We start from the raw sequence: 26,743 nt of genomic DNA on the forward strand, positions 1-26,743 counted from the left end.
CACAAGTAAGCCCATGTTTGCCTTGCTTACTGGATGCCTGAGCAACCAGGACTCCAGATGGAAGCACTAACATTAGTCCATGTTTCTGTCCCATGAGGTGTCTCTGAAGCATACGATGCGGTGTCCTTTGAACACAAATAGGACACCATTTAATCTTCTTCATCCATCCACCAACCATCCATCCCTTCCCCTTCTAGCAATGGGGGGGGGGGCAAGGGGGAGGGTGTCCAAAGACAAGGAAAGCAGGGGCCCAGCCCTCAAAGGAAGTCAACATTATCATTTCTGTTGGACTCCTTCCCATGGAATAAATATACAGATCTAAGATGATATGACCATTGGTATAAAAGAAATAATGCCAGATAGATTCATTATATCCTCATTGTTTTATAAGGACAAGCACAAAGTTATTGGTACTAGTATGCCAGGTCCTACACACCTTTCTTCTTAATAGCATGTGTTTAAACGTGTCTCTGTGACCAGTGGATGGCTACATTCAAGTCCTTTAAGAAACACACGTGTCTGAGTCTTGGTAAGGTGCCTTAAAAAAAAAAAAGGGTCCAATCAAAACAGTGGCCTTGGAGGAGATCTGCCTGACCAGTCAAATTCAAAGCATAGAGGTCATTTGAGAAGGTTATGGTAACTGTCTTTTGTACACGTATTTTTATTAATAATTAGGTAGGAGTTTACATTTCAGATAATCACTTTTATACTATACAACTGAAGATACATATCCGTCCCTCAATAGCTGGCCCTACCCCACTTTGATTTCTCTTCACTCAAACCAACACCTGTCTACCCTCGTCTATTTCTTCATTTTCTTGCCCCCCACCCATAATGCCAATGTATGTTTCCTTTGGCATGAAAACATTTGTCTTGGGGTTTTCTTTATAATAGTGGTCTCATATAACATTTGTCCTTTTGTGATTGACTAATTTCACTCAGCATAGTGTTCACACGCCCTGAAGTGCTTCATGGTTTTATCATTCTAGTGTTTCGGGTGCTTTTTTATCTTCTTGCTATTGTGGATGAATGTACATTGAGATTCCAAACGGGTCCCCTTGATATAGGTGTTCTCAAAGAACACTCGTGGGCCTATTAGGAAGAAGTCTGGAAAAAACCGAAGCCTGCTTTGGCGAGATAAAGGCAAGGACCTGGGGAATTTTTGGTTCACCATCACAGCAATGCACCTGCTCGTTCTTGGAGAGCAGAAAAAACTGTCTCTTTTTGTTCTCCAAACTCAAGGAACAATAAAAAGAAGCATGTTCAGTTCCTTCGAAGATGTTCAAACTGGTCTTTTGACAGGGTGCAAATTGAAGAGCGGAGACTTCTTTGAGGAAAAGTTGGAGAGCCGGTAACATCACCATCTGAAGTGGACAGCCCTAGACAGAGATGTCAAAAACAGTAGCTTCCCATTTTTGATATTTTTGTTTCATAGATGTTTCTATCATTTTGTGGCAGTACTGTTATACTTCACCTTATCTTTTGCTTCTGATTTTAAAATGAGAAGAAACCATCTCCATGGACCCCTAAAAGTATTATGGGCCTTCAGCACTGTGCCGACTAGATTTGTTGACTGTCCAGAAGACCCCAGAGTCAAATGGGGAGACAGACAAGAAAAACGTACTATGACAGAGTCACAAGGTTTGCTTGCTTTGTTAGTAGCCCTGGTGGAATAGTGGTTAAGCATTTGCACTGCTAACAGCAAGGTCAGCAGTTTAAAATTACCAGCCAGCTCGGAGGAAGAAAGGCATGGTTTTCTACTTCTGTAAAGAGTTACAATCCCGGAAATGCAGAGGCAGCTCTAACCTGTCATATCAGGTAACTATGAGTCGGGTTACTAGGAGTCAGCATCGACTCAATGGCAGCCAAGTTTGTTTGTTTTAGGTAGCCCTGTTATTCCCTTCCTTGTGGCCCCAGCCACTATAGGTCCCAGGATATTCGCCTGTCAAACACGCTACCTTTACTACAGTTTTTGGTTTCTATGTCTGCTTCCTTCTTGTCTATTCTTTGGGTGCAGGGGCTCTGTGATATTATTATCTTCCCAGGACTGGAGAGAGTTCTAGCACAGAGCTGCCACCCAGTGACTTTGGGATGGTGCATGACAGGATGAATGAGGGATGTGCACAGTTCAGTAGCATGACCCAGAAGAGGGAGCCTCCCATTCGGCAGTGAGTATGGGGGAGGTGGACTCAGGAGGACCTCGCCGGGAAGGTGGCATCCTGGAGGAATCTGGAAGGATGGCTAAGGGGTTCTCGGGGGAGCAAGTTATTTGATGAACTTATTCCACGTTAAGTCATTAAGTCTTCATAACAATCCTCCGAAGCAAATATTATCATCAAGAGGCAGTCACTATATGGGATGTTTTGAAAACTCCTAAACTAATCCCTTAGTCAGATGAGGCAGTATCTGAAATGTCCCATTTCTGCAGTATCATGCAGCTGTCAAAGGGGTGGATTTGTTCTGAGACCATTCATTTAAAATCCAGGCATTCCTTGAGAGTCATGCATTAAGATGGAAGGGGGAGGAGGAAAGACAGGAAACAACTCTGTGTTATTGAGTCCATTCTGACGCATAGTGACCCTATAGGACAAAGTAGAATTGCCTCTATGAGATTCACAGGCTTTAGAAATCTTTACAGGAGTAGATAGCCTCATTTTTCTCCCACAGAGTAGCTGATGAGCTTGAAGGACTGACCCGCTGGTTAGTAGTTAAGTGTGTATCCCACTACACCACCACTTAGGCATTAAGATAGTAAGCAGTGGTCTGGCCACGAAACCATCCACTGGTGTTCTTCCACATCTAACAATACCTCTATGTTTGTTTGGCGTGGACTTTAGAACATTTCTGGTCTGCATGTACTCCCTATAGGGAAGAAAAATAGCAACTCTATATTGTGCTGAAGGTTAGAGACAGCTCTTTTTTTAAAAATCATTTTATTGGGGGCTCCTACAACTCTTATCACCATCCATCCATCCATCCATCCATCCATCCATCCATCCATCCATTGTGTCAAGCACATTTGTACATTTGTTTCCCTCATCATTCTCAAAACATTTGCTTTCTACTTGAGCCCTTGGTATCAGCTCATTTTCCCTTCCCTCCCCGCCCCCTCCCTTATGAACCCTTGATAATTTATAAATTATGATTATTTTATCATGTCTTAAACTAACTGTCCGACATCTCCCTTCACCCACTTTTCTGTTGTTCGTCCCACAGGGAGGGGTTATATGTAGATCCTTGTGATCGGTTCCCCCTTTCTACCTCACCTTCCCTCCACCCTCCCGATAGCGCCACTCTCACCACTGGTCCTGAAAGGGTTATCTGTCCTGGATTCCCCTTGTTTCCAGTTCCTGTCTGTACCAGTGTACATCCTCTGGTCTAGCCAGATTTGTAAGGTAGAATTGGGATCGTGCTAGTGGACGGGGAGGAAAAAGAACTAGAGGAAAGTTGAATGTCTGATTGTTGCTACACTGCACCCAGACTGGCTCATCTCCTCCCCGCAACCTTCTGTAAGGGGGTGAGAGACAACTCTTTATTTGGTTTTGGGCCCTCCTTCATTAAATAAGAATATACCTTCTACTGTCTGAAGATCATTCGAGTTCTTTGCCACTGTATACAAAGCACTAGCCTTCTCCATTATCTAATCAGTTAAAAGATTATCATTTTCCTTTAAACTCGTGGCAGAAGCGCATTTAACACTCACATTCTAGCTATGTTCTGTTGCCAGTGCCATATGTATTCTTTATGGGAATAGACACTTTCTCTATAGCTCACGTCACTTCCTCCGGAGCTTTCAACTGTAAGGTAATCTAGACTTTTACTATTAAACACTTTAAACTTCGTCAGGCTACTATCCATTACCCAATTACCAAACAGCTGCCACAGTTGGGGCATTTGTTGGAGCAGTACCCCACTCCTCAGTACCCAATTCTTAGTGACTGAGTACTGCTATAACAACTCATAAATATCCCAGTGTACCTAATCTAAGATTTTAAAAAAAGCATTCCCTTAAAATAACTATAGACAGTTTTCAAAATCTATACATTTATCTCCAATACAGTACTTTAGTCTATCAGATACCATATAGCCTTGGGTTTTGCCCACAGTACCCATCTGGGAGATTGCGTTGTTTCCTGCCTCTTTAGCCTCTTTTCATCTGGAACAACCTTTCTTTATCTTTTCTGACATCAGTATTTTTGAGATTCCATTTAAAAACAGAACATTCTCATTTGGGCGTCAAGATGTTGCCCAATTTCTCCACTCTAGAATGACTTGTTTTCTTGTTCTGTCTTCTCCGCTACTAATAAGCAAATGGTGGGGAGAAACGACAAGTCTCTGAAAATCTTCTGCCCCTCATCAAAATTACTCCCATCCCGATGTAGCTTTCCTTCTTTCCTGAGCCAAACTACAAAACTATTTTCCGATGCTTTCTCTCCCTTTGATTTAGCAGTCAGCACTCATATCCCTACACATGTATGTGTCATGTAGTCAGGAATGTCATTAAAGAGTTCAAGAGGGTAATGAGGCAGCTCCTCCTCATCCAAAGGTCCTGCTGTTGGGACACAGTGTTTTATACAGGACTCCGGCTCTCTGTCGGAAATGCAACCGTCTCCAGGACAACAGAGAAACCCCAGTTCCTTTTCCCTGTGTCTTCCTACTATACTGACCACACACACTAGGTGGTGGGTCAATTCCCACTCTAATTCATGAACTACAGGTGGGGATTGAGGGGACTAAGAGGAGCAGATCCCGGGAAGGTGCCACAGAGTGACTTTGCAGTTTTCTCTGTGAGAATGTTACAGCGGTTCTTTGGACCTATTTTGATCTTGCAAGTTTTTTTCATTAATTTTTTTCGATCTTGCAAGTTTTAAATTGCTGCTCCAAGTACAAAGTTATTTGTGTTCGTGATCGCAGCTGTGTCACAATGTGTATTATCTGTGCTTCCCAGCGGTTGGAATGGAATTCAGAACCATGAAAGTGGGTGGCTTGAAAGGAGAGCGGTGGATGGTTTTCTCCACAAGTATTTATTTCACTTTGAGGGTTTTCGCAATAAACTCCAAGATTAAGGAGGCATGACTCAAAGGGACTTCTCAAGCTGTCCTTGGAAGAAAACGCACCTTGGGGAGCTGACACGAGCGGTAAAAAAGTATCAAGATGACCAAACCCCGACCCTCCCAAAGGGCACGGTCCCACTGTCGCACTGCTAAGAAATCCCTGGGAAAAGGACAGGTGCGCGCGCCATTGCTGCCAACAAGCGCCCGAGTGTGCCCTCCAGGGATTTAGCCGAACCCGGGTCCAGAACCTCAGAGAACCTTGCTCAAATCCCCTTCCGAAGTCCCCGCCCTCCGTTGGTCACCCGAATGCGTCAAAGGATCCTGCCGGTTGTCATAGGAGGGAAACCAGTGAATCGCGCGAGATTCGCCAACGGGAGTTGGAAGTTAGGAAACAGCCGTCGCGCTTGCGCACTGGCCTCACAACCTCAGGCTGCACGCGGGGTAGGTCGGCTTGAGCCCAGAAGGAGGGGAGCAGAGCGTGCTGGCTTCTTTCTCTTTGCATTTTTCGCCTTCCCCTACCCCGCGCAGTGCGTGGGTCCGCGGAGCTGCGGGGCGCCCGGCCCGGCCCGGCCCGCTGTGTGACAGCTCGTGGAGCGCAGCGGGCGTGTGCCCGGCGGCAGGACGTGAGCTTGTCCGTGCTCCCCTTCTCTCACGGTGTCTCCACGCACACACTCCAGCCCCCACCCCCCTTGGTTGTCTTGGTGCCCCGGGGCGCCCCTCCTCACCGCGACCCTCCCATTGGACCCCCGCACCCTCGCCCCCACCGCAGCGCTCGCAATCAGCTACGTCCCTGGGGCCCCTGCGTGGGGGCGGAGAAGATGGCTGGCGGACGTCTGCTGTTGGGGGGCGACTTCCTGTCACCGCCGCCGCTGCCCCCCCTCCCGCCGCCGCCGCCGCCGCCCCTCCCGCCGCCCCCGCCCGAACCAGTGCTGGAGCAGTGGCGCTATAGCCACGAAAGCGACTGGCAGTGGGCTCTGCGGCGCAGCTTCATCTGCCGGCACCTGCACAGCTATCCCGGGGCTGCCCTCGACCAGCTACTCGCTCTCTCTGCTGCCTGGACCAACCACGTTTTCCTGGGCTGCAGGTGAGGCAGGCGCGGGGGTTCCTGGAAGGGTGGGAATAAGGGATGAAGGCAGGATACAGATGAGGGTATTGACGGCGGCGGGGGTGGGGGGGTGGTGTTTTGAGGATGCTAGAAAACACCAGAGGGCTCCATAGCGGGCTGGGGGTGGGGGCTGGGGTAGCCGACTGAGGTGGCAAGGGATGGCATAACAGGTCGAAGGATGCAGGGATGACCCCCGTCAGGACCGGGCTTGGAGCTCAAGCAGCACCTGGAAGAGTGGGATGGCGAGGTGGTAGTGATGAGCGGAGCGTGGGACCTGCATAGGGCTTTCAAAGGATGCAGAATCCGCAGAGTATATTCCACTGGCAGGGCTGTGAGGGCCTGCGGGACTGACCATTTTCTTCTTATGCCCCTTGCATCAGATGCCTCCCTCTACCTGCCAGCCCCCCAGCTGTCCTCTGCTCGGGAAGCAGGCGGTTTTCCAGAGGGCTCCTAGCCCGCAGGGTTTGCCTAGCACATATTGTGTCAGGACTCAAACAAAGAACTGGAATGTAACTGTTTTCGAAATGAAGTGCCCACCTTTGCCCTCCTTGGAATAAGAAGACTGCACATCTGGCCTCAGAGTGGGTTTTTTAGTTTGTTTTAGCCCCTTAGAGCCCAGTGCCTTAGAAGAGGCCTCCCTAAAAGCTCTTTGCATTCAATGGAGACTGCAGTGTGGTTCCAACGCATTTCTTTCTAAAAACAAGCTACTGGGACCTCTGTCCTTCAGACTCGTCCCCCTAAAAGAGGTCCTACAGGCTAACTATTCCTTTGATCACCTGGGAAGCTGCTTTTTGATGCACCAGCCTTGCAGTGAGAGAGAGAGAGAGAGAAAGTGTGTAAGTGTGTGTGTGTTTAATGAAAGATGAAAGATTTTGCAGTGACAGAGAGAGAGAGTGTGTGTGTGTGTGTATGTGTATGTGTTTAATGAAAGATGAAAGATTTTGGAAAACAATCAAATCGCATTCAGCCAATTCAGACCCAGGGATGACTCTAATAGACAGACAGACAGACAGACAGGACTGCCCCCCTTTTCCCTTGAACTGATTGACATTCAATGTGCTCCTTAGCTTTGCTCTCCACAAATGTTCATTTTCTCCAATTTCTCAGGGTTCGCATATTTCCAGCCTCCAGAGATTGTGAATTTCGCTGGGGCAACTGTGGACCACTGGGGAACCCTCAGTAATTAATCAAGTCTGATCAATGTAATTACCCCTTAAGAATGTTGCATACTGTCGATACCACCCCTGTCCAATCCAACCCACTGCCATTAAGGCGATTCTGACTCACAGCAACTGTCGCTAGGGTTTGTGAGGCTATCCATCTTTCCAGGAGCAGACAACCTCCTCTTTCTTCTGTGGAGCAGCTTGTAGGTCTGAACCATCAACCTTGAAGTTAGCAGTCCAACACTGACCCACAGCATCACCAGAGCCCTTTATCCAGTGCTTACAGGTCTGCTTAATATCCCAAAAGGCTGCAGAGAATTTGAATCCATTAAAAAATTGGGCGGGGAGGGGGTGTAGGGGGGTCTCAGGGAAGGAGCATAGCCATCCTTTGTGTTGATAATCTTAACCTTATCACTAGAATGGAAGGTCCCCAGGAGCAAGGGATTTGACTTTCACATGTTGATCCCCAGTGCCTAGAAAAGCACCTGCTGCTTAGTAGCAGCTCAATAAAGGTGTGTTGAATGAGGGAACATTCAATTTTAGGATATTCAGGACATTTACAATATTTATGCTCTCATTCATTTTCACCCCTAAATCAATGGAGGCCAAGAAGTTTAGTGCCTTGCCCAAAGTCCCACAATTGGGGCTTAGAACCCAGATCCTTTTTTTAAAAACATTTTATTAGGGGCTCATACAACTCTTATCACAATCCACACATATACATACATCAATTGTATAAAGCACATCCGTACGTTCTTTGCCCTAATCACTCTCAAAGCATTTGCTCTCCACTTAAGCCCTCTGCATCAGGTCCTCTTTTTTCCCCCTCCCTCCCCGCTCCTCCCTTCCTCATGAGCCCTTGATAATCCACAGATTGTTATTTTGTTACATCTTGCCCTATCCGGAGTCTCCCTTTAGAACCCAGCTCTTCTGATGTCCTGAATGATGATACTCTTCCTGCTAGGACATGGCTACTGTATTTGAGAATGATGAGCCAACCAGAAATGAAAAGAAAGTTGCTGGCCCGAGCCACATCAAGGTGTCTGAGCATTTCATTCGAAGAACGGCAGCCTTAAACATAGCCAGGGCACCAAAGACACATGTGCACATGTACACACACACACCACTGGGCCAATAGTAAACAAAACCAGGCCGGTTGCTGTCAAGTTGATGAGGACTCAGAAACCACATATTACAGAGTAAAACTGCTCCATAGGGTCTTCTTGCTTTGATCTTTCCAGAAGCAGATTGCCAGGCCTTTCTTCCACAGTGGATTAGCGCCACCAACCTGTAGGCTAGTTGAACCCAAGCCCTTTGTGTCACCCAGAGATCTTAGGCCAGTGGTTATAAAAACAAGCAACTCAACTGCCATCGAGTCAATTCTGACTCATAGTGACCCTGTAGGGCAGAATAAATTTGCCTCTGGGGATTTCTGAGGGTGTAAATCTTTAGAGGAGCAGACAGTCTCATCTTACAAACTGCTGCCCTTGAGGTTAGCCGCCCAGCTTGTAACCCACTACACCCCAGGAGCCAGTGGTAATAGGTGTTGAAAGAGGCCTCCAGGATGATGTCCACTCCCCACCCCACCCTGGCTCCTCACCTTGCTCCATACAGTATGTAAATGTGAGTCAGCATGCCCCACTGTAGTTAGGACAGTTCAGTCACTACAAGGGTTGCCAGAGCATCACAAATTGCTTGACTAAACAGAAATACCTACATTATGTATGAGAACTTAGATCTTACCAAACAAAGCACAAAGCGGATGCCATCCTATAGATTCCGACTCTCGGCAACCTTAGAAGAACCTGGCCCATAGGTTTGCTGGTGTGTAGTTTTCACAAAAGCAGCTTCAGGCTTCACCACACTTGCACCCTGGTGGTACAGTGGACTGCAAATTGAGGTGCTAACTGACCAGGGAAGTGGTTTGAATCTACCACTTGCTCCTTAGTCGGGTTGGGGAAGAGGATGAGGCTGTCTACGCCTTTAGAAATTTACAGCCTTGGAAACCCCAAGGGGCAGGTCTCTGATTGATAGAGTCGATTCTGACACATAGGGAGCCCATATAAGGTTTCCCAGACAGCCTCATCTTTTTCCCTTGGAGGGGCTGATGGGTTTGAACTGTGGAGCTCACTGTCAGCAGCCCCAGGCCCACACTACTTCAAGAGAAAGGAAGAGAGACCATAATGAATTTCGAGAACTGTCCTTCCTCACTCCCCCATGCCATCAGCCCAATAGACAGGAAAGGCCCATTCCGAGGATTCCCATACCTGTTGCTGGTGACTTGGCCAGGCTTTCTTGGCTTTCTCATCTGCCTCTTTTCCCTCATGAAGCAAGAGTAGCAAGAGTCACTGACAGAATGGACCTGCCGGCAGCTGCTGAACATACATTGTTGCCTTGTTCAAGGCTCCTCACTTACCTACACAACAGCTTGTGAACAGTTGGGAGGGAGGAAGAGTACAAGGGACACCCTGTACTTCTGGCACAAGCTGCTTAATAGCAGTTGAAATACCCCCCAAGGTCAAAGATACCTTTGAGAGTCTTTGATCATGAGAGCAAGCCAAGAAGAGCTCAGCTGTACAAGGAGGCCAGCCATTTGTCATTCTGTTTCTCAAGAGCGGCAATTTCCTTCCGATGAGTCTTGACACTACTGCCATTGCCTACTGTCATCCAGTGGGCTCCGACTAATCGAGCCCATCTGTAAGGATTCCACCAAGGCGCTACATCTTGATGGGCGCAACCAGCCCTCATTTTCTCCCACAGGAGGGGTTTGGACCAGTAGCCTGGTGATTTTCGGTCTGACACTTATGTACCACCATGGTTCTCCAACCTCAGTGAGCATCAGAACCCCTTGTAAGACTTGTTCCAACACCGACTAATGCCCCTCCCTCAGCCTGAGGTTCAGATTCAGTAGGCATGAGGTGGGGCCCATGAATTGGCATTTTTGAGCAAGCGTCCAGCTGATGCTGCCAACACAGAGACCACATTCTGCAGCTCTGCTTTATAGATTATCAGAAGGTATTTTTCATTCTGATGGGTTGTTGTCCCCCCCCCATACACAGACACACACACACAGTGCAGGCAACTAAACTTGTTGCAGTGAAGTGGCTTGTGACTCAGTGACCCCCGTAAAAACAGAGCAGTGCTCCCAAGGGTGGGATCTTTCATGATACTCCTACAGAGTGGCAGGGCGGTTCAAGCTGCTGACCTTTTGCGTGTGCGCCACCAGGCCTCCTCTCTAGGCAACTAGCAGCAAGGCAATCCTGACACGTAAGGAACCCTATAAACAGAGGGGAAAGTTTCTGAGACTGAATTTTTACAGGAGCCAACTGCCTCATCTTGTGCCCGCAAAACAGCTGGTGGACTTGAATGACCAACCTTGCGGTTCACAACCCAATGTTTACCCAACAGCACCAGCTGGACGCCTTTCTAGGCCACCAGAAAGCGCAAATAGCTAACACTGTTTCTCTTCACTTTTTCATTGTGTCTGGTTCACTAATGTAAACAACCGGGAAGGAATTTTTTTTCCCCTGCGAGGAATTTCTAAGGTTGGTTTTATGGCTCATACCGAGCTAGTATGCTAAGCATCTACAGCTTTTAACTATCCATACTGACTCCCAGGGTACAGAACAATTTTTACTGAAAAAGAATGGTTTTATATATGCCTACATATACACACACATTTCCCAAGACAATGGTTAGCTAGAGCGCCCTGGGTTTCAGCCTTGCTCAATAGGACCAGGGGCAATACCCTGGCCTTATCCACCTTCGATGAGACATGAGTTAAGAGGGGCAGTGTAACATTGAAGGAAACCTGCCTGACTGGAGTTTGAAAAGTAGGTGCCGACTGGGCTTCCATTGACAAGTGAGCATTTCCTACAGCAGGCAAAGTGCATAAGTCTACGTTAAATAGTGACTTCAGTGTTAGAGCTCGCACCTTCCATGCAAGGGCCCCAAGTTTGATTCCCAGCCAGTGCTCTTCTAGCATCACCGCCACCCGTCTGGCAGTGGAGTGTGTGGCTATGATGCTGAACAGGTTTCAGTGGCGAGTCCAGCCTAAAAAGGCTAGGTAGAAAGACTCGGAGATGGACCACCAGAAAATCGGCCAGGGAATGCCCTATGGGTCACAACAGTTGGAGCCCAGTACATATAGAGTTGCCTGCAAGAAGCTAACCACAGCCAGAAAACATCCAACTCCCTTCCATTGAGTCGAATCCAAGCCATGGCAACTTTATAGGACAGCATAGAACTGCCTGTTGGAGTTGCGGAGACTAAACCTTTATAAGGATAGACAGCCTCAGCCTTCTCCCACAGAGTAGCTGGTGGGTTTGAACCACTGCCCTTGTGGTGAGCAACTCAATGCATAGCCCACTTTGCTACCAGAGCTCCTAAGCATAGAAAGAAGAGCGTGGAAGACACCAATTAATGGGCATTGGGGAGGTACCGATAATGTGGCTGTATATTAGTCACTTAGGCTGTAAGGAACCTTCGGAGCCATATGGAATATTTTAATCGGCAACCCTAATCTTTGCTTAATGCTCAAACCTCAGGTTTTTTTAAAATTTGGACCTGATGAAGCACTTTAATATATTTTAAAATATTTTTTTGTAAGAGTGGTGGGACCATGAAAAGGCAGCCTAGCTTTCCAGAAACCTCATTACTCGTAGATCTACTTTGAGAATCCTGAAGATCCGCTCGGGCTTCTTGTTTTTTTTTTTTTTTTTTTACTTTTCTTTTTAAGCATTTGCAACCAACTGGATACATGAGCAGACTTAGTTGATATACTATGTATATGTTAGCATATGTTGAAATTGTTCCATTAGACTTGCCTTCATGGTACTGTGCATCATGGTCCCTCCATAACAGAGATTCCTGTATAGCCGTCGAAACTCACAGGGTAATGACTTGCAGAAAATATGTATGATGTCATAACTGAAAAACAAGACACCCCCCCCAGCATCGCACACACATCTCCAGGTGGCAAATCAGCATAGATGAGGCAATAATGACTTGGATGGGGTAGGGGCGCAGTGGAGAGGAGTGTGGAAATCAAAAGAAGGAATCAAGGTAAATCCCCAAATATTATCCGTGGTTACCTTTGTAGTGTTTTCTCTGGGTTTCCGATGTGTACAGACTAAAAGTGTTGAGCCCATTGAGGAAAACAAAGTAACAAAAGCTTCCCAGCTTTGAGGGAGTTCAAATTTGTGGAACTACTTTATCCCTGGATAGCTCCTTTTTGGAGAATTTTAAACATAGGAATACCGTCCTGGTGGTGGTAGGCTTAATAGAAGACTCTAGATCCAGGTGGGCATTGTTCTTTGAATAGCGCAGTGTTCACTGCTGTATGTCTCGCCCATTATCAGTCCAACTCTGGTGCAAAACAAACAAAAAACCTCGCTGCCATGGAGTCAGTGCTGATTCACAGTGACCCTATAGGACGGAGTAGAACTGCTTCTATGGGTTTCCAAGACTGGACATTTGTATGGGAGTAAACAGCCTCATCTTCCTCTCATGAAGCAGCTAATGAGTTCGAAACACCGACTTTGTGGTTGGGCCAGTATGGCTCCTTGGTAAAAACCTGAAAAGCCGATTGTGTTGACTAGTGAAGGAGCGGGCCCTGGAGGCGGGAAGCTTTGGACTGCTAACTGCAAAGCGGTGGTTCAAACCCGCCAGTCACTTACTCGAAGGGAGAAAGATGGGACTGTCTCATCCCTTAAAGATTCACAAAGCCTCAGAAATTCGGTAGAGAGTCACTTTGGGGCAGAATCGACCCAAGGACATTGGGTTGCCCTTATCATCGAAATGCTAGCCAAGCCTTAGAGAAAGGGGCGTGCTTATGAAGTGAAGCCAAATGTGTCACTCAGGCACCCTGTGTGACATGTCATTTACGCTTCTAGGGGGTTGTCGGGAGTAGACTAAACAGATCCTGGCATCCTTTCACCTGTAAATGCTGAAGTGTGTATCTAAGGATTTTAAAAAAGAAGATCACACTACCATTACAGGCATCACGCGCGCGCACACACACGCGCGCGCACACACACACACAGCACGGGTTTGGTTCCACACCATTGTAAGACAGTAAATATCGCAGCCAAGCAAGTCACACTAACTGTTTGCTTCACAGGGCTTAGAACATTTACATGTACACTAGACGTAGTCCATGAGCATAATGAAAAGTTGGAAATAGTGTGAGAAAGGACCAAGATGCGACCCAGAGACGCAAAGTGCATGCAAGGTGGTGGGGAAATGGCAATTTGCTTAAAAAACAAACGAACCTGTTTCCGTGAAGCACAACAAAGCAAAGCATAATACAACTAGGTGTGCCTGTATTGATAGGCAGCAAAGTGCACAGTCGGTTCCTCCCATCAGCCAATCCCTCATCAATGTTGCCTTTTTGCTATTTGTTGGAAAAGGATCTTTATTGCTGATTGGTTTGATTCCAGATCCAAACAAGGATTGGAAGATCTGTCAGTCTTTCTGTCATTCTGAACTGGGATGTTTCTATCCTTGTGGGACACATTTCTCCTTCCCACCAGGCCTCTGTGAACTGGTTCAGGTTCCCTTGCTTTCCAGAGACAGATAACTTTATAGAGAGAGTGCGCTCTGGCCCCTATGTGAACAGGTCAGATGGGCCCACCCTGAATGGTGTCCATATTATTGGAAAGCTCCCCATCAACTTTCTTTGAATCAACATTGCCTTCAGACCATGGTGGATGCACCCGCCACTGTAGGAAATAATGGCGCAGGTTTCCATGTCTGCCACCTCTGGCAACATGCTGAGTTGCCACAGTACCCCAGGATTCTTCGTGCTGCCCTTTGCTAACCACACTCGCCAAACTCCAGCCCTCCTAGGATATCACATGTACCAATACTTCATTGCCTTGTATGGTGGTGACTGATTGCAGCTTGGGCTGCTAACCACAAGGTCAGCAGTTCAAAGCCACCAGCTCCTTCAGAGGAGAAAGGAAGTTTTCTACTCCTATAAAGAGTTACAGTCTCAGAAATCTACAGAGGCAGGTCTGCCCTATCCTACAGGGTCACTATGAGTTAGGATCAACTCGATGGCTGTGAGAGTGTTCCCTAGCAGGTGTGTCCCAGAGTCAATGTAGCCATTCACTTGCTGGAGCATCTGGGCTGATTCTGGGTTTTTGGCTTTCATGACTAAAGCTGCTATGAACGTTGGTGGGCGAGTATTTGTGTCAACATAAGTCTCCTCCCATGCCACCCCACCTCCCAAATAAATGCCCAAGGGTAGGATTACAAGGTCATATTTAATGTAATGTAAATTCCATAAGAAATTTCCTGGTTGTTTTCCAGAGTGGCAGTCCCATTTGAGGCTTACCCCAGCAGTGTGCAAGCAATTCTGCTTCTCCATATCATCGCCCTCATTTGGTGATGGGTGTTTTCGCCATTCTGATCAGCTTGTGGGGCTAGCATTCCGGATGGTTTGATTTTGTTAAGAGAAGTTGTTCTCAACCTTCCTAATGCCTCGACCCTTTAACACAGTTCCTCATGTTGTGGTGACACCCCCCCCCAACCATAAGATTATTTTCGTTGCTAATTAACTGTCATTTTGGTACTGTTATGAATTGTAATGTAAATATCTGATATGCAGCATGCATTTTCATTGTTACAAATTAAACATAATTGAAGCATACTGATTCAGCACAAAAACAATCTGTATTTATACATTGTGAGATATTTGTTTCTAATGACAACTAAATGAAATGTTGTCTTGAAGCATGGTGTAGCCTGGTAACAGTCTTCACACTGGGTACTCGTATGTGGGTGTATCTGCATGTGGGCGGACCAGCCTGGAGACAGATAGAGTGGTGTCTCGGTTCCTAAGACCATCGGAAATATGTGCTGTCTGATGGTCTTAGGCCATCCCTGTGAAAAGGTCGTTCGACTCCCAAAAGGGTCGCGACCCACAGGTTGAGAACCGCTGGTTTAGCGGTCTCCCATGTTAGGTTATTGTCACCACTCCCAGTTGCTCCCTCACCCTTTAAAGCACTCGGGGCCCTTTCTACAGTAATCCCCCTCCCGCCGGCCCTGCTATCCATCAGGAATCTTCCGTCTCTTTTCGTTTTCCTCTGGTAGCTATTTCATATAAGTGGACTCATACAATATTTTCTCATTTTCAGCCTTTTTTCCTCTCAGCATAATGTTGTCAGGGTTCGACGATGCCATGTCATACTATGTTATCAGAACTTTATGTCTCTTTATGACTGAACAATACACCGTTACGTGTATATAAAGGAGTCCTGGTGGTGCTGCGGGGTAAGCGTTGGGTAGTTAATGGCCAGTTCAGGTCAGCTGTTTGAGTCCACCAGCCCCTCCTCGGAGAAAGATGAGGCTGGCTTTTCCCATAAGGATGGACAAACTCGGTAAAAAAAAGCCCTAGTGGCTTCATGGGCTGATAACTGCAAGGTTAGCAGTTGGAAACCACCAGCCATTCTGTGGGCAATAAAGGAAGTTTTCTGCTACAGTAAAGATTAAGAGTCTCAGCAACCCACGGGGGCGGTTCTACCCTGCCCTATGGAGTTGCTGTGAGTCAGAGTCAGCTCGGTAGCAGTGAGTTTTTTGAAATCCTTTGTAAGGTCGCTGTGAGTTGGATTCTAGTCGATGGCTGTGAATTTGGGTTGTTGAGTGTGTCTTTGGTTGTTAGATGTGCGCACAACACATTTTGTCTGTCTTGTGGCCACGCAATGATATCCAGCTTTGGGCTTTTGTGAGTGACTGTCGGTGCACAGATACTCATGTCTGTGTTTTCAAATCTTTGGAATCTCTACCCAGGAGAGGAATGGCTAGATCAGGTGGTAATTCTATGCTTAACTTTTTGAAGACCCACCAAAACCTTTCCGTAGAAGCCGGACCATTTACAGTCCCGCTGACAGTGGATGGCAATTCCAATTTCTCTATACTATCTCCCCAATCATTAGCAGTGTATTTCGCATTTTTCTGATGGCTAGTGCTGCCTGCTGCATCAGCATCCTGGTGGCACTGTGGGTTAAGCATCGGACCAGTAACTGAGAGGAGGCTGGTGGTTCAAGCCTACCATCCGTTTTGCAGGAGAGAGATGAGGTGTAGTCTGCTGCAGTTGAAGATGCCCAGCCTTGGAAGCCCTAGGGAACAATTAAAACATGTCCTCCAGGGTCCCTCTGGGCCGGAATCTACTCAGCGGCCACATGTCAGTTTTGAGAGGCCTTACTGTATTCTTGGTCCTAGACCTGGTGGCTCTTTTCTTCCTGCCTGTGGCTGGCCTTCCTCCTCTTCCCAGGGTCCTTTTGTGTTTTCATCATGGTGAAGTGCTACTTGTCTGTTTTGTCTTTTATGGAGCCTGTTCCTCTTGTCAACTTTGAGACCCGTGTGTCTAGGTTTTCTCTCATGGGTTTTCTAAAAGTTCTATAGCTTTTATGTTTTACCTTTGAGTTTGGTTTTGTTACCCAAAGGGCAGCTTGGGTAGCAATAGGTTTATTTGTTGCCAGGGATGCCCACTGACCGCAGCACCACGGAATGACTTCTGCATCAGTGTCACCAGCCAGCTGTCCATATTTGCATGGGTCTGTTTCTGGACTCATGCCCATCCACTTTCCATCTCCTCATTGTAACATCAGCCACTGGTGACCATCGGCTGACTTCATTATTTCATTGTGTTGCAAAGTGGCAATGGTCTGTCATTCCTTCACTTATCAGCCTGGATGCTTCTTGGGAAAGGTTTTCCCTCTGACTCTTGGGCTTTTCTGAGGTACAATCTGAACAGGAAAGATAATTGCAGGATAGATACTTGCCTCCTTTCTTTAATATGTGCGAGTGTTCAGAGTAGGGTTGTTAGGTGCCGTCAAGTAGGTTCCGACCCATAGCGACCCAATGTACAATAGACTGAAACCCTGCCTGGTCCTGCACCATCCTCACAGTTGTTATGTTTGAGCCCATGGCTGCAGCCACTGTGTCAATCCATCTCATCAAAGATCTTCCTGTTTTTTGCTGTCCCTCCTCATTACTGAGCATGTTGTCCTTCTCCAGGGACTAGTCTCTCTCGATACCATGTGTAAAATATGTAAGACAGAGACCTGCCATCCTTGTCTTGAAGGAGCCTTCTAGCTGTGTTTCTTCCAGGATGGACTTGTTGATTCTTCTGAGAGTCCGTGGTGTCCAGAGTTGTTTTTGTTCAGGTGCTGTTGAGTTGGTTCCGACCCATAGCGACTGTGCCCAACAGAACAACACATTGTCCAGTCCTGCACCAACCTCACAACCATTATTGCAGCTCCTGTGTCAATCCATCTTGTCGAGGGCTTTCCTCTTTTTTGCTGCCCTTGTATTTTACAAACATGATGTCCTTCTCCAGGGACTAGTCTCTCCTGAGAACATGTCCAAAGTATGGTAGACAGAGTGTCACTTTCCTTGCCTCCAGTGAGCACTTTGTCCATACTTACTCCTTTGAGTGGTCCATGGTACTTTTCCGTATTCTTCACCAGCGCACCACAATTCAAATGCATCAACTCTTTCCCAGTCTTCCTTGTTCAATGTCCAACTTTCACATGCACATGAGGCAACAGAAAAGATCATGGCTTGGGTCAGGTGCAGCTTAGTATTCAAAGGAACATCCTTCCATTTCAGTACTTGTGAAGAAGCTTAACCCAATGTATTCAGAATAGAGGCTGGATTTCCCACCATCCTCCAAAGGTGCCCAGTTATGATTGTCATCATGATGAACTTATAGATTCTTTCTGACATATCTGATGTGTGTGAGTACATTGTAGTTACTGTTCTTATTGGCATGGCCCTTTGGTATAAGAAGATCTCCCAAGCTCTTCAAAATTTCCTGCAACAGAGCCAGAGTCAGTGAATATCGCCAAGGAGCTCAACTCCTTTTAGTGAGAACTGATGGGGCCTGCAGTCTAGGTCTTAACAACCCGGTAGCCCTTAACATGTATCACTTCTTGACCCTTTACTGGACTCTCTATGCATGTGTGCATTTGAAAAAAAAAAGAAATCACAAGGTTATACTGATAATTTCCATTCAAATTAAAGATGTAAGACATCCTTACTAAAAATTTCTTGATTTTTTTTCTACTTGTGTGTCAGGTGTAAAAATCCTGGTTCTAGCAACAATAACATCAATTCCTCGTTCGCTAGGAAAATAATTTGATTTGTAAGGATTTTGAGGGCGAGGATGGTCCTCTTCGTTTTCTGTCTAAGAGACTCCTGATAGAAGGTGCAGCGGGCCAGTTTTAAGACCAGCTGAATTTAGAGGCTTTTTAAAAGACAAAAACAAAAAAAATGTCGTTTTCTGTTTTAACTGTAGATGATATTGACTTGACTAGGTACAGCCCACACTTGATGGAAAAAATCCTCCGAATGGCTGAAGGTATTGATATCGGGGAGATGCCATCATATGATCTGATGCTGCCCAAATCGTCCAAAGGTCAGAAGCGCCACCTCTCTGCCTGTGATGGTAAGTATGCTGGTTTCTGGAAGGGGGGAAATTAAAGGCACAGCATAGCCCCTTTTTCCTTCTTCTCTTACTTTTTTTATCACCTGAGTGTAGTCTGTGGTTTTAAGTACATTGGGTTTGACACTGATATTAAAGTTCTCACCTTATAATCCTGTACCTTTTTTGGGTACTTTTTTCTTTAAAAAACTTTTTTTAAGATTGCTCAGTAGACCCACAAACCGAATGCTGAATAACACTCCCGTCGAATAAATGCCCTGATGTCTGCCTCCAACTTGAACACTTTAGCTGGCAGTAACTGAATCCTCTTGGGAAGGAGGCAGCGGCGCTGGTGTAGTGTCTGGGGGACCCTTACCCCTGAGCTTCCAGTTCGGTATCCCCGACAATCTCTCAGGATCTAGAAATAAAATTGAGGGAGCTCCCTTTTTGTACCAGAGAGGTCAGGGTGAAGAACTGGAGGTTGAACTGTTGGGTGGTTTTCTGATGATTTTTTGTGGGATTTTTCTGTGTTTTTAAGTCTGAGCTGTGAACAGTGTCATCGGAGAGGCAGTCACTCAGCTCCGACACTAAAGAAAGGGCTGTGCATGCCTCTGCTCAGCATCTCGGTGGCATTAGAAGCCGCCCCCTGCCGGCAACACAGGTGGCCAGAGATTATACTGAAATGCCCCCACCCTACTCAGAGTAGACTTCACCTGTGTTTTTACCCCATTCAGTGCAAAAGCCCCGGCTAGCCATGCATGGTGGCGACGCATGTAGTGCCTTTCCTACCAAGAGGGACAAGGGAGCATCCTCCTAATGCTGGGACCTTCCATTAACGATGAGTCTCTGCCCTGAAGTGATGGAAAGTCGTGGTGATGGGCCATGTCTTGTGCCAACAATAACGCTTGCCCCCTGATTTGATTGGTATGCTTCCTCCTGCTGCCCTCCCCTCTAACCCCCGCTCTTGCTGCTTGGGGCTGGTGAAACATTCCCTTTGTAATGAATTGTAAATTTCACTCATTCCATAGGTCAGAATCCTCCTAAAAAGCAAGCCAAATTCCAGGCGAGACCTCGTTTTGAGCCTGTCCATTTTGTAGCTAGCAGTTCAAAAGATGACAGACAGGAAGATCCTTACGGCCCTCACGCCAAAGAGGGAAACGAGCCAACGCATTTTGCCAGCATGCCTCGAGACTTCTGCCAGGATTACACTCAAGACTCTTTCAGCATACAAGACGGGGATTCTCAGTATTGTGAATCCTCCGGATTCATCTTCACGAAAGACCAGCCTGTCACCGCCAACATGTGTTTCGATGGTCGAAACCCTGCCCCGAGCAGCGCCTCCCAGCAGACCAATTCCCAGCTAGCCCCTGCCGAGCCTTCACCCTCGCAGACATTCCCTGAGTCCGTGGTAGCTGAGAAGCAGTATTTTATTGAAAAGCTAATGGCCGCTATCTGGAAGAACCTTTCCAATCCTGAGATGACTGCTGGCTCCGATAAAATCAATTACACGTACATGTTAACTCGTTGCATCCAAGCTTGCAAGACCAATCCCGAGTACATATATGCCCCTCTGAAAGAGATCCCACCTGCTGACATCCCTAAAAACAAGAAACTCCTAATAGATGGATATGCTTGTGAAGTGAGATGCCAAAACATCTACTTGACCACGGGCTACGCCGGCAGCAAGAATGGGTCCAGGGATCGAGCTACCGAACTGGCTGTGAGGCTCCTGCAGAAACGTATTGAGGTTCGAGTGATCCGGCGGAAATTCAAGCACATATTCGGAGAGGACCTCGTGGTGTGTCAGGTGGGCATGCCTGCTTACGACATTCCCCCGGCCCTGAAGGCACCCGAGGAGCTGGTGGTGTTGGCGAAAGATGCTTCCGGACATCCGATTTGTAATGCTTCGGCCAAACACTGGACCCACTTTGTGCTGACGGAAAACGCAAATGATGCCATCGGCATCCTCAACAACTCGGCGTCGTACAACAAGATGTCTGTCGAGTACAAGTACGAGATGATGCCGAATCGCACCTGGCGCTGCCAGGTGTTCTTGCAAGATCACTGCCTCGCAGAAGGATACGGGACGAAAAAAACCAGCAAGCATGCCGCGGCCGATGAAGCGCTGAAGATTCTTCAGAAGACGCAGCCCACTTACCCGTCGGTGAAGAGTTCCCAGTGCCAAGCCAGCTCCTCACCGCGGGGATCTGGGAAGAAGAAAGACATCAAGGATCTCGTGGTTTATGAGAATTCATCCAACCCCGTGTGCACGCTGAATGACACAGCCCAGTTCAACCGCATGACGGTGGAATACGTCTTTGAGAGGATGACCGGCCTGCGGTGGAAATGCAAGGTGATCCTAGAGAGTGAAGTCATTGCCGAAGCCGTCGGGGTGAAGAAGACCGTCAAGTACGAAGCGGCAGGGGAAGCTGTGAAAACCCTCAAAAAGACCCAGCCGACCGTCATCAACAACCTGAAGAAAGGCGCCGTGGAGGACGTGATCTCCAGGAATGAGATCCGGGGCCGCTCAGCCGCGGAGGCCTACAAGCAGCAAATCCGGGAAGACAACATCGGGAACCAGCTGCTGAGGAAGATGGGCTGGACAGGGGGTGGGCTCGGCAAATCGGGCGAAGGCATCCGGGAGCCGATCTCGGTCAAGGAGCAGCATAAGCGGGAAGGGCTGGGGCTGGACGTGGGGCGAGTGAACCGGATCGCCAAGCGAGATATAGAGCAGATCATCCGAAACTATGCCCGCTCGGAGAGCCACACGGACTTGACTTTTTCCACTGAGCTGACCAACGACGAGCGGAAGCAGATCCACCAGATCGCCCAGAAGTATGGCCTGAAGAGTAAGTCCCACGGGGTGGGCCATGACCGGTACCTGGTGGTGGGGAGAAAAAGGCGCAAGGAAGACCTCCTGGACCAGCTGAAGCAGGAAGGCCAGGTGGGGCACTACGAACTCGTCATGCCGCAAGCAAATTGAGTTCTCGCGTGTTGATTTTGTCAGTGCCCAGGCAGGCAGCTTACTTACAGAGAAGAGATCATCACGGTTTCCTGGTCACGGAGTGTACTCATGACGATGTGTCGACCTTGTTCGTTTCATCTAGTGCTTGATTACTGGGTATTGGAACCTGGAGAAATCCTGTCCGCTTGTAGTAGCTTACCCCCAGAAGGTGGCATTGTGCAGTGACTGTTTTGTGTCTTTGCTATTGCTGTGTCCCCTTGGGTGTTAGCTGCTTGTTCGAGCAAGAACACGTCTCCCAAGTGGAATTTGACCCTGCAAAAGAAATTCTCATGTGCAAGGGTACCATCGTAGCACTGCGATCTGCACCAATCTCGACATCGGCTACCATCACACTACTAGAGCCTTGCCACCAGAATTCTGGAAGCTGTCAGGTCATTTCGTAGTAACCTCCTTTTCACCATGTGACACTAGCTCTAGAGTGTCCACCAGTAAAGCTATGCTGTACGTGTAAATGTTCTTACCCATGAAAAGAAAGTAAAAGACAAAGTAGCGTTCCTTTATTTATAACTTCTCCATCAATTACACGTACATGCTAACATGCGATTTCCAGAATATCAGGAGTGATTTACTGTGATCTTGTGATCTCTGAATCTTCAACACATTCTAGTCTTCACGCTGAGAGAGCACTACTTGAGAGAGCGCAATTGAAAGGAGCCAGACCCTGATGCTGCAGTCAGACGAGAGGAAGCTTGAACTGTTTGTTCTTGGTGCCTTGCAGAGAGATTCACAGCGACCCTCCAATATGGCCTTGCTGCGTTCCGGATGTGCGGCCACATCCGGGGCAGCCACAGCTGTGGTAGAGCGTAGCATACAAAAGACTGAAGATCCATTAGATGCTCTCATGCTGAAAAGGTCTGTTGGCTGGTCCCTCTCTCAAAAAGCTTACTAAGCCTCAAAAGCCAACTTTGTAACATATTTAAAACTGCTATTTTCGCTTACTTCTGGGATGTAAAAAAACCAACACTGTACAAAAAGAATGACTGTTTGCTTCCTGAATAAAAGGAGCCCGAATTCATCAAAATGGTGCTTTGTTTATTTCTGAGCAGCAATTGGGTAAGGGCACTTGGTGCTGGCAATGGGGACGGTGGTGGGAAGGGGGTGGTCTTGGGAGAAGTGAAATCCGGGCAGTCCTTGGATTAGATCAGGCCTAGGTTTGTCTGTATGTTGGCTTTCGGAGGGAAGTCGGAACAGGTGCATTAGGTTCTTCAGCTTTAGTGTGGTACAGGGAAAGGCTGCTTTTTTTCAATTGCAAACCTGTATAAGCAGGAAGGGAGGGTGACTGTGATGGCAGATTTGTGAGTAGTGATTGGTTCAGTCACTTCAGGTAGAGGGTAGATTTACACAACATGACAAAGGGCCAAGAGGTGTTCGTGAATTGGATACTAACCCTCCAGCACAAACTATCAACACCAGAACACACACGTGGGTGATCATGCCTGAGCAGATAGCCAACCAGTCACCCGCCCCTCCCCTTCTTCCTCCGGAGCAACAAACTGGCTCTGGACAGCAGACCATGATTCTGTTTGTGCAATGCAGATCAATCATGTTGAACTTGACAGGTGAATGAGTATTAAATATTGGCCATTAAACATCTCCAGTGGCCTGCAGTTTAGGACAGTGTCTAAACCATTTAGCATCCCGGGTGAGTGAGAAGTCACGATAAACAGAACTTGTTTTACTTAAAGTTTGTTTACATATTATTGACGTGGTGGCCAGGTCAACCTGTTTTCAATGGAAAGGGATTATTTTCACACCTGGAGCTTCAGACCTGGCAGCCACCATGGCTAGCGTGTGTGCTATTTGCTTTCCACTCCTTCCCTGCTCAGTGTGTGGCCTGTGATTGGGAAGAGAAATGAGGTAGATGTGTATTTCATTCTGGCAAAAGGAACCAAGCCAAAGCCTATTCTGACTCACAGTGACCCTACTTAAAACAACAGCGGAAGGAAATGCCTGCCGCCGAGGCCTGTGCCATTCTCAGAAGCAAGGCTGTGTTGGAGCCCATTGTGGAAGCCACTGAGTCAGTCCATCTTTCACTGACCCTCAATCAAGTGTGATCAGTGGTTCTCCAGGGACCGGGCTCTCCTAGCATGTCCAAAGCATGTTAGACAAAGTCATCTGACCATCCTTACTTCATTGCTGGATCAATTAATGAATTAAATAGCCAGTCTTCCGTTCTCTGCATAAGAGTGGCTTTAGGAATTTAAGGGATGTGCCCTCTAGAACCATTTCTTTCTTCCCCAAATGACAGGGGCTTTGGGGGTTTGAGTTAGAGGGGAGAAGGTAAGGAAATGTTATATTTGATTCCAGTTTGGTAGATGAGTCAGACAGGATATTCATGCAGTTCAAAAAAAATCTTGCCATCGATTAGATTGACTCATAGCAACCCTATAAGACAGGATAGAACTGTCTGGATTTCTAAGACTAACTCTTTACAGGAGTAGAAAGCCTCATCTTCCTCTTGTGGAGTAGCTGGTAGTTTCACATTGCTAGCCTTGCCGTTAGCAGCCCCAAGGAGCAACCCCTGTACTACCAGGGCCCCTACTTTGCAACTAGTGGATCCCATTGGACAGCACCACTACAAAACATTTCCATCATCCCGGAGCGTCCTTGCACCTGAGAAGCAGAGTGCTTTCCAACTGCTGACCTTGTGATTAGTGGCCTAATGCATAACCACTACTCCACCAGGGCTCCTTAATTACAGTTCAGGCTCTCAAATATATATACAAATTGGGTTCCTGGATTTGAGCTTTCCTAACTTTGGGATAGCTGCAGAATCAGGAGGAAGTTACTAACTGGAATAACGGGGTTGACAAGAACTAGCTGCTGACAACTTTGCTGTTCAATATGCCCCTTTGAGTTGGGGCCTGTGTTTTCCCCCTGAAACAGCAGACATGCTGTCAGCTAAGTGTTGGGCTGCTACGGTAAGGTCAGTGGTTCAAAACCACTAGCTGCTCCTCTGAAGAAGTTGAGACTTTCTGCTCCTGGAATGATTTACAGGCTCACCATGAGCGGGAATCCACTGGATGGCAGTGATGTGGGTTGGTTTTGTTTTGTTGGGGGAGGCGGGGGGTGAACCTTGCTAATCAAACCAACAAAGGTAAAGAATTTTCAAGTTCTGGTTTAATTAAGATTGCAATATGGAGGAACTAGCTGTGCTTTTGGTTAAATATGAATTTTCCCCTCCCTTTTGCAAAATGAATGAGAACTTCACACGTTCCATTGGGATCCTTTGTGAGCGATCCACTATGCATTCACCGCAGTGAGTAAGCCCGAAGCTGGGGATGGGTTGGAAGTACAGGACTCGAATTGCACCTTTTGGTTCTTCATCAAACCCACTTCCTCTCACCAACAGGTGCAGAACTGACTGACCCGAGTTTAGACCTGACTGCCATTTGAAAGGGGACCTCCCAACCCCACTTTAACTTTGTCATAATTACTTGCAGCCCACCTGTGCTGTTTGGCCAAAAAACAGAACTTTTAAGGCAAATCAGTATTCAGTGTTCAAATGGTTGGTGGTGCCTTTGACCATGGAGCTGAGGTTCTGAGGAGCCCTGGTTGCACTGGGCTGCTAACCTCAAGGTCAGCAGTTCAAAACCATCAGCTGCTCCACGGGAGAATGAGGCATTACTCCAATAGTGTGTTAAGTCTTACAAACTCCATTGCAGTTCTACATTGTCCTAATGGGTTGCTATGAGTCAGCATCGACTCCATGGCAGTGAGGTTTTTTGTTTTTATGAGGCATTGAGGATGTCAGTTAGTTGGCTCTGTTAAAAGCTTGTAAAGGGATCATCCTGTTTGCATATAGTATTTCTCAGGAGGCGTAGTGAAGAAAAGTAGTCTTAAATCTGCCCACTCCCAATCTCAGGTTGTTGCTAGTATAACTCAGTGTCAAAATATTTAAGACACCTGACTGCTGGCAGATAAAGTTCATTTCAAATGAATCCACCAAATTACGGCTCAGTTCACCTTTGAAGAAATGGAAGTGAGGGGGGAAAATGCTTTCTCCCCCAGGTGCAATCAGCCCCTAACACAAACTCAGTGCTGTCAAGGGGATTCCAATTTGTGACATCAGAGTAGACCCTTGGGTTTCGGTGACTGATGTGAGTGGTGGCCTCCGACCTAGCTCAGCACGTACAGGCCAGTCACTGGGGCTCCTGAGCCCTGACCACAATTGAGATTAAAGTACCTAGCCTTAAAGGAAGCTTGGGTTTAAAGGCACCAGTGAGGATTTAGCTAAATTTGCTTTCCACTCCCCAACAAGTACCAATAGCTAATTTTCCGCTTTTTAAAAAATCATTTTGAGGGGAGCGGGGAGGGAGGGGGAAATAAAAGAGGACCTGATGCCAAGGGCTTAAGTGGAGAGCAAATGCTTTGAAAATGATTAGGGCAATGAATGTACAGATGTGCTTTATACAATTGATGTATGTATATGTGGGGATTGTGATGAGTTGTATGAGCCCCTAATAAGATATGTAAAAAATAACATTTTGAGGGCTCTTACATTCCGTGTATCCGTTGTGTCAAGCATATTTGAACACACGTTGCCATCATTTTCTAAACTTTTGCTCTTTGAGCCCTTGGCCGTTTCTTCTGTAGGACTTTGCTCAGAAGGCATTATTCTTTGCAATGGGGACAGTTACCGGTCTACCCTCCCAAACTTTGCAAAAGTTAACACACATTTTGCAATCGATCGGTAGTTTTTCAAGTGAGACGTCAGGAATCAGTTAAATCTCATTGACCAAAGGTGCTGGCTAACATCCAGGTGTGTTGATCCTACCCCCCAATCACAATGCTAGTCCCTTGATGGAGCCAATCTACCCCGAAGAAGTTTTTAAAAAGTACTCCACAGCTTGATGATCTGAGTTTTGGCGGTAGCATTTCTGGAAAGGGCAGGGGGTTTTCTTACTCAATGTATACTCCCAATTTTTCCTATTCCCAGAACCAGTATTTGTATTACGGTGCTTA

The 26,743-nt window shown here is 47.0% G+C and overlaps 1 protein-coding gene across 2 annotated transcripts; it reads left to right on the forward strand.

Moving 5' to 3' along the window:
• Window positions 1–5,422: 5,422 nt before the first annotated feature.
• On the forward strand, window positions 5,423–22,785 carry NKRF (NFKB repressing factor). Of its 2 annotated transcripts, none has more exons than XM_075538969.1 (3): window positions 5,423–6,138; window positions 18,647–18,777; window positions 19,782–22,785. In XM_075538969.1, the coding sequence occupies exons 1-3, from the start codon at window positions 5,873–5,875 to the stop codon at window positions 21,734–21,736; spliced, it is 2,352 nt and encodes a 783-aa protein (XP_075395084.1). In that variant the 5' UTR covers window positions 5,423–5,872; the 3' UTR covers window positions 21,737–22,785. The 2 variants fall into 2 exon arrangements, with proteins under 2 accessions (XP_075395084.1, XP_075395085.1); XM_075538970.1 differs by having other exon boundaries at window positions 6,009–6,138; window positions 18,628–18,777.
• The last annotated feature ends 3,958 nt before the right edge of the window (window positions 22,786–26,743 follow it).

This window comes from Tenrec ecaudatus, chromosome X (assembly GCF_050624435.1).
Source record: "Tenrec ecaudatus isolate mTenEca1 chromosome X, mTenEca1.hap1, whole genome shotgun sequence".
Classification (NCBI taxonomy): Eukaryota; Metazoa; Chordata; class Mammalia; order Afrosoricida; family Tenrecidae; genus Tenrec; species Tenrec ecaudatus.